At 35.5% G+C, this 15,501-nt stretch overlaps 1 protein-coding gene and 1 pseudogene across 14 annotated transcripts in view; one reads left to right on the top strand and one right to left on the bottom strand.

Annotated features, from left to right (window-relative positions):
* CEP350 (centrosomal protein 350) overlaps window positions 1–15,501 on the top strand; it is a 162,143-nt gene that overhangs the window by 42,776 nt on the left and 103,866 nt on the right. For 13 of the 14 annotated variants that reach the window (XM_055366959.2, XM_063710426.1, XM_063710414.1 and 10 more), the window contains 3 exons: window positions 1,583–2,205; window positions 8,219–8,332; window positions 11,421–11,534. In XM_055366959.2, coding sequence (XP_055222934.2) covers window positions 1,583–2,205; window positions 8,219–8,332; window positions 11,421–11,534 — 851 coding nt within the window. The remainder of the gene's footprint in view (window positions 1–1,582; window positions 2,206–8,218; window positions 8,333–11,420; window positions 11,535–15,501) is intronic. The other variant, XM_063710431.1, reaches the window with a different exon arrangement.
* Window positions 5,420–5,848, bottom strand: LOC109028243 (small ribosomal subunit protein eS24-like; annotated as a pseudogene).

The following is a 15,501-nucleotide window of genomic DNA, read 5'->3' as shown; positions in this document are numbered from 1 at the left end:
TAGATCAGATCAGTGCTATACAATAGAACCATTAATGTGAGCCACACATGTAATTTCAACATTTTTAGTAGTCACACACAAAAAAGATATTTTACATTCCTAAATGTTTAGAACCCAGTATGTAGCTTACATTACAGCAGCTCTTAATTTCGATTAGCCACATATCATGTGCTCAATAGCCATATGTGGCTAGTGGCTGCTGTTTCAGACGTTCAGGTCCAGCCTGTTGTTAGGTCTGGTTTTATAATTTGCTTGACTTTTATTTTCATGATTCATGTGCTCTTCTCACTGCTGAAACATTTGTCTTCATTAGCCTCCCTTTTCATAAAGTGCTTTCCTAAAATAAGGCTCAGCCAGGCACAATGGCTCACACCTGTAATCCCAGCACTTTGGAAGGCCGAGGCAGGCAGATCAACTGAGGTCAGGAGTTCAAGACCAGCCTGGCCAACCAACATGGTGAAACCCTGTCTGTACTAAAAATAGAAAAGTTAGCCAGGCGTCATGGCACACACCTGTAATCCCAGCTACTCGGGAGGCTGAGGCAGGAGAATTGCTTTAACCCGGGAGGCAGAGGTTGCAGTGAGTGAGATCGCACCACTGCGCTCCAGCCTGGGTGACAGAATGAGAATCCTTCTCAAAAATCAATCAATCAATCAATCTAAAATAAGGCTTATTAGAATGACATGTAAAATAAAAATAGTCTCTGGAGGAAGATTTTTGCTAGTGTTTCTATGAGCAGAGAATATGGACTTGTGAGAGGTACTTTGGCTTTGCCCAGCCTTCTATGCTTACTCCTGATTTTCTAGATACGCTTTACAAAGTTTGAAGCTGCCAAAAAGTACTTTGTGGTTAACAGATTTAACATTACTAACCACATTTATTTGGAAGAAAATATTTATTGTACTTCCACTTTATTTCTACCCCCAGTCTATTTATTAATTTGGTTCCTTATTTAGAAGTGACATATATGAAATGCCAGTATTTGAGAACTTTTTTCCCTGGTGCTTAAGATTTTATAGAGTAGCAAATAACACATTTTATTGACAAATGTCAACTGAATACCCAAAGTCAGATTATCATCCTGTTTTCTGGAGTTCTTAGGAAATCTCTTTACATATCTTTTGCATATTTCTTATTTTATAATATGCAGATTGTTATTTAGATTATTTGCCATTTTACTTGATAGAGGGGGTATTGAGCCTTGAGTCATAATATTATTAATGGTTATTTTGCAATCTTTAACTTACTGGAATTTCTAGGTTTTTTATTTTTTGGTTTCTAATGCTAGCTTAGAGTTCTCAGTTTGTATGACTGGTTTCAATTTGACTAGTTTTTGTACTTTTATGAAAAGCTTTTAAAAAGATTTAGCTTTAAAATTGACAAGTAGAAACTACGTATGTATAGTGTACAGCATAATGTTTTGATATATGTATACCTTGTGGAATGGCTAAATCAAGTTATTTAACATGTATTACCTCATTCTTATTTTTTTGTGGTGAGAACACTTAAAATCTACTCTTAGCAATTTTCAAGTATACAATATATTATTAATCATAGTCACAGAGCTTATTTTTTATTGTAGGGAAATCCATGGTGCACCTTCCAATTTCATTTCCAGCCATCTGGAATCAAAGCAGGTATACTGTGTAGATGTTAATGAAGAAAAGACTGAGAGCGGTAACTGGATGATAGGCAATCGAGAAGAACGGAATATACGGAGCTGTGATTTTGAGAGCTCCCAATCATCTGTCATCAATGATACAGTTGTTAGGTTTTTAAATGATCGACCAGCAATTGATGCATTGCAAAATTCTGAATGTTTGATTAGGATGGGAGCTTCTATGAGAACTGAGGAAGAAATGCCTAACAGAACAAAAGGAAGTGAGAATAATTTGAAGCTTTCTGTGAATAACATGGCCCATGATACTGATCCAAAAGCGTTACGACTAACTGACTCTTCTCCATCCTCTACTAGTACTTCTAATTCCCAAAGATTAGATATTCTAAAGCGGCGACAACATGATGTCAAACTGGAAAAACTTAAGGAACGGATTAGAAAACAGTGGGAACACTCAGAAGAAACAAATGGCCGGGGCCAGAAGCTGGGTCATATTGACCATCCAGTAATGGTTGTTAATGTTGATAACTCAGTAACAGCAAAAGTCAGAAAAGTGGCAACAGCACCACCTGCTCCAGCATATAAAGGTTTGTAATCAGTCTTTATATCTTCCTCTCCCTGCTTCTTTGTTCTTCTTTCTCCCTAGGGTGTATTTGAATAGAGAGGATCATCTTTAGAACAGGATGTTATTCTTGACTGCATAAGCACTTAGGGAGGCCGAGGTGGGCGGATCATGAGGTCGGGAGATCAAGACCATCCTGGCTAACACGGTGAAACCCTGTCTCTACTAAAAATACAAAAAAAATTAGCCAGGCGTGGTGGTGGGCCCCCATAGTCCCAACTGCTCGGGAGGCTGAGGCAGGAGAATGGTGTGAACCCGGGAGGCGGAGGTTACACTGAGCCGAGATCTCACCACTGTACTCCAGCATGGGGCGACAGAGTGAGACTCGGTCTCAAAAAAAAAAAAAAAAAAAAAAATTATTTCAACATACATGTTAAAAATACAGATTCCTAGATCCAACACTAGTCCTAAGTCAGATTTTCTGGGGCTGGGGTCCAGAATTGGAATTTTTAATTAGTCCTTCAGGGGATTCTTGTGGTTTGACAACCACTATATGAACATTTACTAAGTTATACAAATAATAATTGATACTATTTTCAGAGAACTGAAAGAATAATGCCTTTATGCTGCCATTGTATTTGGATTGTTATTAGGAATTATTTCAAAAGTAATATTTAAAAGATAACTCCATTTCCAGTAAATATTTGAGTACAGAATATTTTGGCACTGGCATTGATCCTGTTGATATTTTAACCTTCAAATTTTAACGTGAATGATTTATCATCCTCATATTTAAGAAAACAATATTTAAATCACATTTATGCCAACATTGGTAGATTTTCATTAGAAAGTGCTCTTTAGAGCTTTTTTTTTTTTTTAAAGCCAACTCAAGTTTTTATATATGGTGGTTTTAAGGGGTTTCTATTTTTCTATTTTTATTTTTATGTTCCTGAAATTATTTTCACAGGGTCATCCATGTAAAGTTTTTAACGAAGGGCTGATTTCTTGATTAGTTTAATTCATGTTAGATTTTTGTTGTTTAAACTTCTGCCAGAGTAGCCTTTTTAATGTTTTTGTGGGTATTTTTTCCAATTTTAGTTTTTGTATACATGCTTAGGCAGATCAAAATATTATATAATAATTTGTTTCTTCTATTAATTTTTTTTTTTTTTTTTTTGAGACAGAGTCTCACTCTGTCGCCCAGGCTGGAGTGCAGTGGCATGATCTCGGCCCACTGCAACCTCTGCCTCCCGGGTTCAAGCAGTTCTGCCTCAGCCTCCCGAGTAGCTGGGATTACAGGCACCCACCACCATGCCCAGCTAATTTTTGTATTTTTAGTAGAGACAGGATTTCAACATGTTGGCCAGGCTGGTCTTGAACTCTTGATCTCTGATGATCTGCTTGCCTCAGCCTCCCAAAGTGCTGGGATTACAGGCGTGAATCACCACACCCAGCCTGTTTCTTCTATTAATTTTAAGTAACTAACAATCTAGGGCACTTTTTTATTGTAATCAGTTTTGTTTTGTATTTCTGTATCGACTCTGATTTTTCTCTAACAAGTTTTGCAGTTTTTTATAGTCCTAAGGCATCTTTAGTCATTTTTCTCTAAAACACATGTACTGCATACAGTTTTTGCCAATTATTAGTTTTTTGTATTGTTTACTATGTTTTTGCTAGTGATCTTCATTGTGAATTAGATAAAATTGGATAATTTGCATTTCATTCTAGCTAATTTGTGAGAAAATTGTGATCAATTCACTTTAGAATACTGAAGAATTGCCATTGTCCAATATTATAATTAATAATATTTTTTATTAATAACAACACAATTCTCTAATATTTTTCTAGTCATTCGTGTATCACATCCACACTATTGGCACAGCACATAGCAAATGGCGAGGTCAAAATATTCTTTGTTGGTTCCAAGATAGTGATTACCCGAAATCTTTGCTGTAATTAAGTACAGACCCATTAAGTATAGATTACATATTTAAGTTTTGTTCTTTATACAAGTCAAAGTTCTGAAATACCAACGATTATTCCACTAAGAAAAAGTTAAAATGTTCCATTTGAATTCATATTTTGTAATAATTTATAAAAACCTAAAAGTTAAAAACAATTTTACAGAATGAGAGTGAAAATCTTAGATATAACTTTCTTTGAGTTGATGACTGGATTTCCCATAATCCTTTTACTATTTTTTTAATGTGCTAGTTTTTATATTAAAATATTTTATAAATATAACTTTTGGAGGGGTTACTTTGAAAAAGGTGGCAAACATTTGAGAACTCATTATAGAATATGGCTTCCGATGTCCTAAGCAGTGGATTTTTTTTTCCAACAATGAAAAATTGTTTTTCTGCCAACTTTTTGGTAGTATAAATTAAAAGCATCTTAAAATACTGTATTCTAAAGTGACATTTTAAGTTCGTTTGTTTAAAGACATAATAAATTCATTTTGTTCGCAGTCCAAAAGATGAGTATACCTTGAAAAGTTCTGTCACTCTTGTGCTTGGCCCCCTTTCTGGAGGTTACTTGTGTTAACAATTTGTATATCCTTCCAGAAATAACTTTTGCAAACATAAGCAAATAGGAGTATGTGTGTATTGTGTGTCTGTGTATTTATTTATTTTCTTCCTCTTTTTATACAGTTATTAGCATACTAAACTCATTTTGCACCTTGATTTTTTATTTTTTATTTTTTAAAAAGAAACCTAAGAAGTGCTCTATGGTTCTGCTTTAAAAATTTGAAATGGTGAACACGAATGGTGTTTATATGATTCTTTCTTGTACTATGTTTGGTTGTTTGCATATTTTTTTCTTCCTGGTATAAATGCCCATGAAGATAAAGAGCCTATCTTGGTCACCCTTATTTTATCTCAGAACCTAGTACAGTGTCATGGACATAAGTAAGTGCACAGTAAGTTTTTTATTCTATTTAATAAATTTAACCAGTAAGAAAAAAAGTCAACAAAGAAATGGAAATAAAGACTTGGGGACAGAAAGAGAAACTGATGTAGATAGTGAAATCTTCTTAAAGTTAACATATAAGATGCAAATGTAAAGAAAGACTCTCATAGGGATAAATGTTTCCTAAAGAGGAGAGGAGAAAAAGAGGGTTAAATGTTGAGCAGTGGGATTAGGTGATGGTGAAAAGTTGAAAAAGACAGAAATACGTTTGCATAGAACTGCCACACTTCCTTTTTTTTTTTTTGAAAGTTTTTACAGTTTATTAATCCTCACGAAAAATCTGCAGTTATCACAGATAAAGTCATTGCAGAATCTTTACTCCTGTTTTTAGCCTTTGCAGTCCCTCTGACTTTCTTCATTCTGTTCTTGTGTTCCTTTTGCTGTTTCCTTGGGGTCTTTTTTTCTCTCATACAGGCCATGTCTTGAAAGTCTGTGTTTGGTCTCATTTTTCATTGCATAATCCAAGGAATCAGAAATCATGCTGAAGCCATTTGTCTTGTCACCAGCAAAATGGGTTCTGAATCCAAATACAAAGATGACATTGGTGTGGCTTTGTACATTTGGGCTAGTTTTCCCCAAGTTTCTGTCTTTGGTACTGTTCCCTTTCCAGGGTGAAGGACATCTACGACTGTTTGTGCTCCCTGAGGTAGTTGATTGGTCATGAACTTCCTAGTACAAATAGTTATTGTGTCATTCATGATGGCGGTCAGTCCTCAGGCAGCCAGGCAGAATCACCACACTTTTTTAATGGCAAACTATATTTTGCAAAACTGAACACTATGTTTATAAATTTTTTCCCTTATGTAGATATAGATGTAATGGTGTGTTCCTTGCCACAAATGTCGGGTGAAATTAAACTTAGGCTATTGTGCCTAATAACTGAATAGATTATTTACTATTAGACATGTAATTAATTTACCAGTATATTTTCTCTTATACTTACAGAGTACTACTACCAGTTTTTTACTCCAGCCTATTCTTTACATTGATTTAATTGTACAGTTATGTATGGGTTGCTAATTCTTTGATAAGTTGAGCCCATCTTAAGATACAAATCTTTATACTACTTTGGTTATCATCTTTATTCATTATTTTGTTGTTTTTGACAAAACAAAGTTCAGTGTATTTCTTAAAGAATAGTGATAATTTATTTTATTTTATTTTTTGAGACAGAGTCTCAGTCTGTCGCCCAGGCTGGAGTGCAGTGGCACAATCTCAGCTCACTGCAACCTCCACCTCCTGGGTTCAAGTGATTCTCGTGCCTCAGCCTAAAGAGTAGCTGGGATTATAGGCATGCACCACCATGCCTGGCTAATTTTTATATTTTTGGTAGAGATGGGGTTTCGCCATGTTGGCCAGGCTGGTCTCAAACTCTTGGCCTCAAGTGATCCACTCGCCTCAGCCTCCCAAAGTGCTGGGATTCCAGGTGTAAGCCACCATGCCCGGCCAAAGAGTAGGGATAAATTTGAAGTGGAAAATCAAATGGTAATTCCTAGGAAATCCCATATGTGTAAGGTTTCTTGAGAAATTGAAAAAGTATGTTTGAAAGACCTGTTTTCCACACTTTGGACACAATTTGTCCGTATAAACGGCAGCTTGCCCATTTGTTCAGTCATAAGCAAAAACAGATAGATGGTAGCAATTATAATGCCTGTCTTCAAAGACAAGAAGAATAAATAATATTGTCTCTCCCTAAATCTGGAGAAGGGTAGTTCATCTCTTTGAAATTCATGATTTATGATCGGTATTCTTTTATCATTTAATTTAGTGCTTCTCCACTTCTAGTCTTTTTGAATGAATGTATATTGCTTTATCTCACTGATGCTTACTTTTCCTAAACAGTATGTGTTAACATACTATGTGGTAGCTAATTATGCATTCCTCTTTTAAAAGCTTATAAAAGCTGCTCAGTATCATTAGTTATTAGGGGAGTATGAATCAAATGAGATACTACTTTATACCCACTAGGATGGCTATACAGTAAGTATTGGCAAGGATGTGGAGAAATTAGGACCCCAATACATTGCTGGTGAGAATGCAAAATGGTACAGCTGCTTTAGAAAACAGTTTGGTAGACTTGGCGTGGTGGCTCATGCCTGTAATCCCAGCATTTTGGGAGACCAAGGCGGGTGGATCACTTGAGGTCAGGAGTTTGAGACCAGCCTGGCCAACATGGTGAAACTCCGTCTCTAATAAAAATACAAAAATTATCCGGGAATGGTGGTGTGTGCCTGTAGCACCAGCTGCTTGGGAGGCTGAGGCAGGAAAATCGCTTGAACCCAGGAGGTGGAGGTTGCAGTGAGCTGAGATCTTGCCATTGCACTCCAGCCTGGGTGACACATTGAGACTATATCTCAAAAAATAAAATAAAATGAAATAAAATAAAATAGATAAGATAGATAAGGTAAAATAAATAAAATAAAATTTGGTAGTTCCTCAATAAGTTAAACATAGAGTTACTGTATGACCCAGGAATTCTACTTCTAGATATAATACCCAAGGGAATTTAAAACATGTCTACACAAAAACTTACACAACAATGTTCATAGCAGCATTGTTAATAATAGCCAAAAAGTGGAAAAAACCCAAATGTCTATCAGCTGATGAATGGATAAAGTATTGGTATAGTCATACAATGGACTATCACTTGGCAATAAAAAGGAATAAAGCCCTGATACATGTTACATGATGGTTGAACCTTGAAAACATTATGCAAAGTGAGATAAAAATAAGACACAAAAGACACATGTTGTATGATTTGGTTTATATGAAAGGTCCAGAATAGGAAAATCCATAAAGATAGAATTAGTAGTTGCCAGGGGATGGAGGGGGTCATACGAGGAGTGACTGCTAATAGGTACAGGGTTTCTTTCAGGGTGATTAAATGCTCTGGAATTAGATAATGACAATAGTTGTGCAATTTTGTGAATATACTATAAACCACTGAATTGTAACACTAAAAGAGTGAATTTTATGTATGTCGATTATATATCACTTTAAAAAGTATAACAAACAAAACTTATAAAGCAACTTTGATAAGAATATTCTGTGTTACTGGTATGTATTAGGTTTCAACCCTTCAGAGACCAAGATTCGAACACCTGATGGGAAAGTGTGGCAGGAGGCTGAGTTTCAAAACATGAGTAGAGAACTGTATCGAGATTTAGCACTTCACTTTGCAGGTGAGAATAGAGCTTTCTTACGTTTTGAGTATTTTGTCATACATGCTATCTAATTTATAATATTTACACATAAAATTGTCACCAAACTAACAATATTTTCCTTCTCTAACTGCATGGCATGCTGAAGTTGTGGTGGTTTGAGGCATAAGGCTCTCTTAGCCTCTAGACTCAGCTCCAGGGTTAAAATTAGCTTACATGGTTAATGAGACAGAAACTAGGCTATTTTTAAACTGAGGGACTTTCAGAGTTGGGACTGCCTGATTTGAAGGAAACATAGCAGAATTTAGTTGAAGTTTAATTCTGCTTAGGCCTCTGAGATCTTTGAAGTAGTGAGTAATTTGTCAGGCAGCAGGTAAGATACTTACATGAGAGCAAGATACCAAAAGAAAAATAAGTATTATAGGAAGGGAATAAGTTAGGAATTAGAAACAGGAGGAACCCATGGAAGACTGGGAGAGGGTAATAGGAAGGTCATACTAATAATGGTACTACCTACCGAATAGTATGAGCTTGGGCAAGATGCTGAGTGGGCTTTTCTGTTTTTTACAGTTGAGGAAATGGAGGCTCAAAGAGTCATTTTCCTAGGGTTGGATAGAGTAATTAAGAATTGAAGCCAAGATTCAAAACCAACTCTGATTCTAAAGTGTGAGGTCTTTGTAGTAAGCCCTCACAAAGCTTCTACTAATACATTTCTGTGGCATTAAGTGTCCGATCCAGTTTTCTTGCTATTATTATACAACACTCTATTCAGAAATTCTTTTCTCATGTGCAAAGGAAGAATAATGTAATAGTTAAGAGCCAAGATTTTGGAATCAGCTTTCAAGGCTTCCCGTTCTGCCTCTGTCAGTTATTAGTTGAGTATACTAGCTATGTTACATAACTTCTCTTTATTGGTTTTTTCGTCTGTAAGATAGGGATAATAACAATATACCTCATAGGATAGTATCATTATAGACTAGTAGAATATGTCAAAAGACTTTCATATTCTGCCTTCTCTCTTGTTACGGTAGATGAACTATGATGTTCCTAGCTAAGACTAACCCATCTACTTGTGTTTTAGATTCCATTTGCTGTTATGTATTTAAGGATGTTACTTCAGCCCTGTTGCCTTTCTTTTGCATCATCAAGTTTTCCCTCTCTACCAGGTCATGCTCATCAACATACTATGTGATAACATGCTGTTATATCAGTCATTGTAAAAGAACCCCTCTTTTGGCCTTACTTTTCTCCAGCTGCTGCCCTGTTTGTTTCTTGTTTTCAGCAAAACTGCAAAAAGTTGCCTTATGCTCATTGTCTTCAATTTGTCTCCCCTCTTTCTCTTAAATCCTTTCTATAGGTGTTTGTCCTTATTTATCAAGATCATCAGTGACTTCCACATTGCTAAATGCAATATTTAATACTAATTTGTTATGATCTGTCAGCAGCATGATTGATCACTTCTTTGAAACTGTTCACTTGACATCTAGAGTACTATAAGTATCTGGTTTTCCTCCTAAATCTAATTATTCTTTTTCAGTTGTTTTTTTCCTAATCATCAGGATGCCTTGACCTCAGTCCTCAGAGCTTGGGCAGGCAGGCTGGCTGGCTTTCTTTCTTTCTTTCTTTCCTCTCTCTCTCTTTTTTTTTCTTAACCTTCTCCCCTTCCTTTTCTTCCCTTTCTTTCATTTTCTCTCTCTCCAATCCCCCTCCCTCTACTCACTCTATTTTTCTTTCTTTTTTTTTTACAGCTTATCTATCTGCACACAGGACAAATTTGTCTAGTCTCAGGGCTTTAAATGTTCCCTGTTGCTAGTGATTCCCAAAGTAATGTCTTTAGCCCACACTTCCCCTCTGAACTCACTTGTATCCAGCTGCTACTTCCATGTCTCCCTTTGGATGTATAATAGATTTCTCAACCTTAATATATCCAAAATGGAACTAACTAAATAAATGTGGTCATGATATAACCCTTAAACCTGCTACTCTGGTAGTGTCTCCATGTCATTTAATTCTATCCCTCTAATTGTTCAGGCCCCCAAATCTTGTCATTCTTGAGTATCACACCCCCGCCTCATATTTTGTATGTAATATTGTCTGAAATATACTTAGAATATAATCACTTTCACCACTTCCATTACCACCACCTAGATCGAGGCCACCATCAGTTTCCTATCTGGATTATTCTGGTAGTCTCCTCACTGGTCTCCCTCTATCTGCTCTTCTTCTAATGAGTCTATTGTCATAACTTGCTAAAAATTAATTTAGATTAATTTTGCTCCTTTGTTCATAATCTCTCAAAACCTTCCATCTCATTCTTGAGTAAAACCTGAAATTCTTTCAATGGCCTAGATGGCCCTGCATGATCTAGCCCTTAGTTATATGTCTCTGACCCTAGTTCCTACTAATCTTCTCTTTTTTCAGTCCACTCACACTGACCTGCTTGCTGGGTTTCTTTTTAGATACTAGGTATGGTCCTGCTTTAAGGCCTTTACTTATACTTATTTCCACTCTACCCAGAATGCAGAACTCTATACATATTTTAAAGTACATTCATTCAGATCCGTAATTGAGGTTAATTTTTTAAGCTTAACGTGTAATCAGTTTATTTCTGCAAATTGGATTTTTAAAAAATTAGTAATAATGTATATATAAAATACCTTGACATGTTTCACTAGCATCATCATAAAGAGGCCTTAATTTAAGAATATTATATTGAGTATTTCGTAAAGTTTTTATATAGAAATTTCTAAATGAAATAGGAATCTGTGAGAGTGCTCACCTCTGAGATGCTATAAAATGCAATGATCCTGACTTGGAAAGCATTTGTGAAACTAAGTAAATTTCTCAAGAGTTTCTTAGAAGAATAAATAAATAACAAAGGATTGGAACCCAATAGTGGAGTGGTGGTAATCTTCATATATTTTCCAACTCCTTTTTTCCATAAAAGGAGTTGATGTTGGTATTATGTGGGCCATAGAAATAGCCTCAGTGTAGGTTTCTTTCTCCCTACCTGCAGCATATACTTTATACAGATTTTTCCTATGGGCGGAGGATAAGTGAGGGAGTGAAAATCATTGTTATATTTGCTGTAAATATTTCTGCTTTTCAGATGATATTTCTATAAAGGAGAAACCTGCTGAAAAAAGTAAAGAGAAGAAAGTAGTCAAGCCAGTACGAAAAGTCCAAAAAGTAGCACAGTTATCAAGTACAGAATGCAGAACAGGTTAGTTTTCTCAACATGTCCATCCTTTTTTTTTTTTTAATTAATGTTTTCATTATACTTTAAGTTTTGGGATACATGTGCAGAACGTGCAGGTTTGATACACAGGGTATACATGTGCCATGGTGGTTTGCTGTACCCATCAACCTGTCATCTACATTAGGTATTTTTCCTAATGCTATCCCTCTCCTGCCCCCCAGCCCCCAACAAGCCCCGATGTGTGATGTTTCCCTTCCTGTGTCCATGTGTTCTCATTGTTCAACTCCCACTTATGAGTGAGAACATGCAGTGTTTGGTTTTCTGTTCCTGTGTCAGTTTGCTGAGAGAATGATGGTTTCCAGCTTCATCCAGTTCCCTGCAAAGGACATGAACTCATCCTTTTTTATGGCTGCATAGTATTCCATGCTATATATGTGTCACATTTTCTTAATCCAGTCAATCATTGATGGGCATTTGGGTTGGTTCCAAGTCTTTGCTATTGTGAATGGTGCTGCAATAAACATATGTGTGCATGTGTCTTTATAGTAGAATGATTTATAATCCTTTGGGTATATACCCAATAATGGGATTCCTGAGTCAAATGGTATTTCTGGTTCTAGATTCTTGAGGAATTGCCACACTGTCTTCCACAACGGTTGAACTAATTTATACTCCCACCAACAGTGTAAAGATGTTCCTGTTTCTCCACATTCTCTCCAGCATCTGTTGTTTCCTGACTTTTTAATGATCACCATTCTAACTGGCATGAGATGGTATCTCTTTGTGGTTTTGATTTGCATTTCTCTAATGACCAGTGATGATGAGTTTTTTTTCATGTTTGTTGGCCGCATAAATGTGTTCTTTTGAGAAGTGTCTGTTCATATACTTTGCCCACTTTTTGATGAGGTTGTTTGTTTCTTGTAAATTTGTTTAAGTTCCTTGTAGATTCTGGATGTTAGCCCTTTGTCAGATGGATAGATTGCAAAATTTTTCTCCCATTCTGTAGGTTGCCTGTTCACTTTGGTGATAGTTTCTTTTGCTGTACAGAAGCTCTTCAGTTTAATTAGATCCTATTTGTCAAATTTGGCTTTTGTTGCCAATGCTTTTGGCGTTTTAGTCATGAAGTCTTTGCCCATGCCTATGTCCTGAATGGTATTGCCTAGGTTTTCTTCTAGGGTTTTTATGGTTTTAGGTCTTACGTTTAAGTCTTTAATCCATCTTGAAGTTAAATATTACTGTTACCAAAAGTTCTCATTGTTTGGCACATATAAAAAATTAATACATTTTATGTATCGTGTATGTGTGTGTGTGTGTTAAGGGGTAATTGACATAAACTGCACATATTTAGAATGTATAGTTTGATACATTTTCATAATTTTATACATCCACGAAACCATTTGTTCACCATATATGTTCATCAACATACTGAACACATCTGTCTTCTCTCCAATTTTTTTCTGTGATGATTTTTAATATAAGTTAACCAGATTAAAGGTAATTTTTATGTTGTGAACTTTTCTATACAAGGGGATTGTTTCTGATTGTCACTGAATCCTTTCACTTATTCTCAAAAGAGAATAAATGTTGCACATCAGAACTATGGCGTTCCAACCAGTATTAGTCAGGTGGAACTCTGAATAGATCAAGAATGGAAAAAAGATAATTCTGTAGTTCCATAACATTTTGGCCCTCATCCAGATTGCCCAAATTTATAACTAGCTTTGTTACTTTGGTAAATGAGCTAATTTTAGTGTGCCTTGGTTTTCTCATATGTAAAATGGGAAAGCAGTAGTATTTATCCCACAGGGTTGTTGTGAGAACTAGGAGTTAATACCCCAAAGCACTCATTATAATGCCTGGCACATGATAAGGACTCAACTGTTAGCTATGACTCCACTGATAATAGTAATTATTATTTCTGGCTATATTGAAAATGGCTATTTAGAATGTCATATTCTTCTCAGTAAGTAATTTGGGCCAAGAGAATGGAGAAAGTTGGGAACCTGTCACTTTCAATTTGGAGATATTCTAAATTCATTCATTCGTTATACAAATATTAATACTTTGAACATTTGCTGTATGTGAGGTACTGTGCTGTACTAAACTTAAGACAATACATTGGTAAGCAAGATGCATCTAGCCCCTGCCTTCATGGAGCTTATAGTCTTGTCAGGAAATAGTAGATATGTCGTTACAATAAAGTATGATTAGTGCTGGGGTAAGAGGTCACAAGATGTTATGAGACCACCAGGGCAAAACTGATGGGGTACTGGTTTTTGATCAGGCATCTGTTTTTCTAGTCATACACTAATCAGTAGAATGGCAGATAACACATTTTGTGACACCCATTGTTAACTTTAGATGTCATAATAGAGTGACACTTGCTATATACAGATAAAAAAATAAAATGTTACAAAAACATGAGTTATCTGAGCATTAACAATTACATTTTATTTTACTTTATTTTTTGAGACAGAGTCTTGCTCTGTCACTGGTGTACAGTGGCACAATCTTGGCTTACTGTAATCTCCGCCTCCTGGATTCAAGTGATTCTCATGCCTCAGCCTCCTGAGTAGCTGGGATTACAGGCATGTGCCACCACGCCCAGCTAATTTTTGTATTTTTAGTAGAAATGGGGTTTTGCCATGTTGGCCAGGATGGTCTTGAACTCCTGGCCTCAAGCGATCCGCCTGCCTTAGCCTCCCAAAGTTTTGGGATTATAGGCGTGAGCCACTCACCCAGGCAATAATTACATTTTTAAAAAGTATTGTGTTTCATGTGGCGTTATGTAATACTGTTGTCAGAAGCATAGTTTGAAATGAAGCACAGGGACCCCTAAAACTTATGAACACTGATCTTGGATTGTATTCATCCAGTTTTGTGGTAGGCTAATTCTCATGTATGCACTGTGGCAATGAGCTAGATAGAGAGTCATTAAATATGCTAAAGCTGTATTAATAGTTTATGTAGTGAAATTCCTTTTTTTTTTAACCAATGACCGTGTGTAACTGTTCCAGAAAGTTAGAATTTAGAAATAACCACTCAGCATATTCAGATGCCAACATGTATAAATAACTATCCAGTGTATTCATGGTTGCTTTTGATTCAGAAAATCAGGCTGAAATTGAAGAGAAACCTGTTCTCTCATTTTACATAAGAACATCAAGTTTCTTATAAATAGATTGAGCAGTATACGTAAAACCCTTTAAATATTTTAGGTCAACTGTATAAGGTTAATAACAAGGTGCAAAAACATTTCTAAAGTAAACAGCACACATTAAAACTCACCTTTTTATAATTGATGTTTTTATTAAAATGATACTTCCGTTTAAACTTATAAATTAAAGCCCTTTTTAAAGAAACTCTAAATGGAAAGTCTTTTATTATAAATACAATAAAATAGCATCACAGAAAGCTGGGAAAATAGAAAACAGATAAAACCACTATCCAGACTTAAATAAAGAACTAGTATTACTTTGTATGTTTCCTTACATTCATTTTAAAATTGTAATAGTAGGTTATGGTAATCACTGTTTATTTAAATTTTTTTGTATATGTAAAATTTCATTGGTTTTTGCATCTTTTCACAGGAACATTTCTGTTGTTTCTTATGAAAATTGTCGTTTGTAATGGCCACACAATATTCTAGTAGAAATAGTAACTATTCACCATTCTTCAGTATTTCGTTACTTCCGATACTATAAAAATGATACAGTCAACATTTTCATTTATTTTTTTCTTTCTTTTAGATTATTTATATTGTATAAATTTCTGTTTGATGGATCATTGATCAAGGGGCATGAATACTGTTGGGGTCCCTGACACATAATCCCATGTTTGCTTTTTTTTTTTTTTTTAAAGAAACTATACCCACTTATATTTCAGCAAGTAATGTGTAGGCAGAATGATTGTATTATAATTTTACCAGCATTGACTATTAATGTAAAAATGTTACAATAATTTAATTAGGCTTGAAGTGCTACTACATTAT

This window comes from Gorilla gorilla, chromosome 1 (genome assembly GCF_029281585.2).
Source record: "Gorilla gorilla gorilla isolate KB3781 chromosome 1, NHGRI_mGorGor1-v2.1_pri, whole genome shotgun sequence".
Taxonomy (NCBI): Eukaryota; Metazoa; Chordata; class Mammalia; order Primates; family Hominidae; genus Gorilla; species Gorilla gorilla.
The sequence above is the reverse complement of the archived record's forward strand: the minus strand, read 5'-3'. Positions and strand labels throughout refer to the sequence as shown.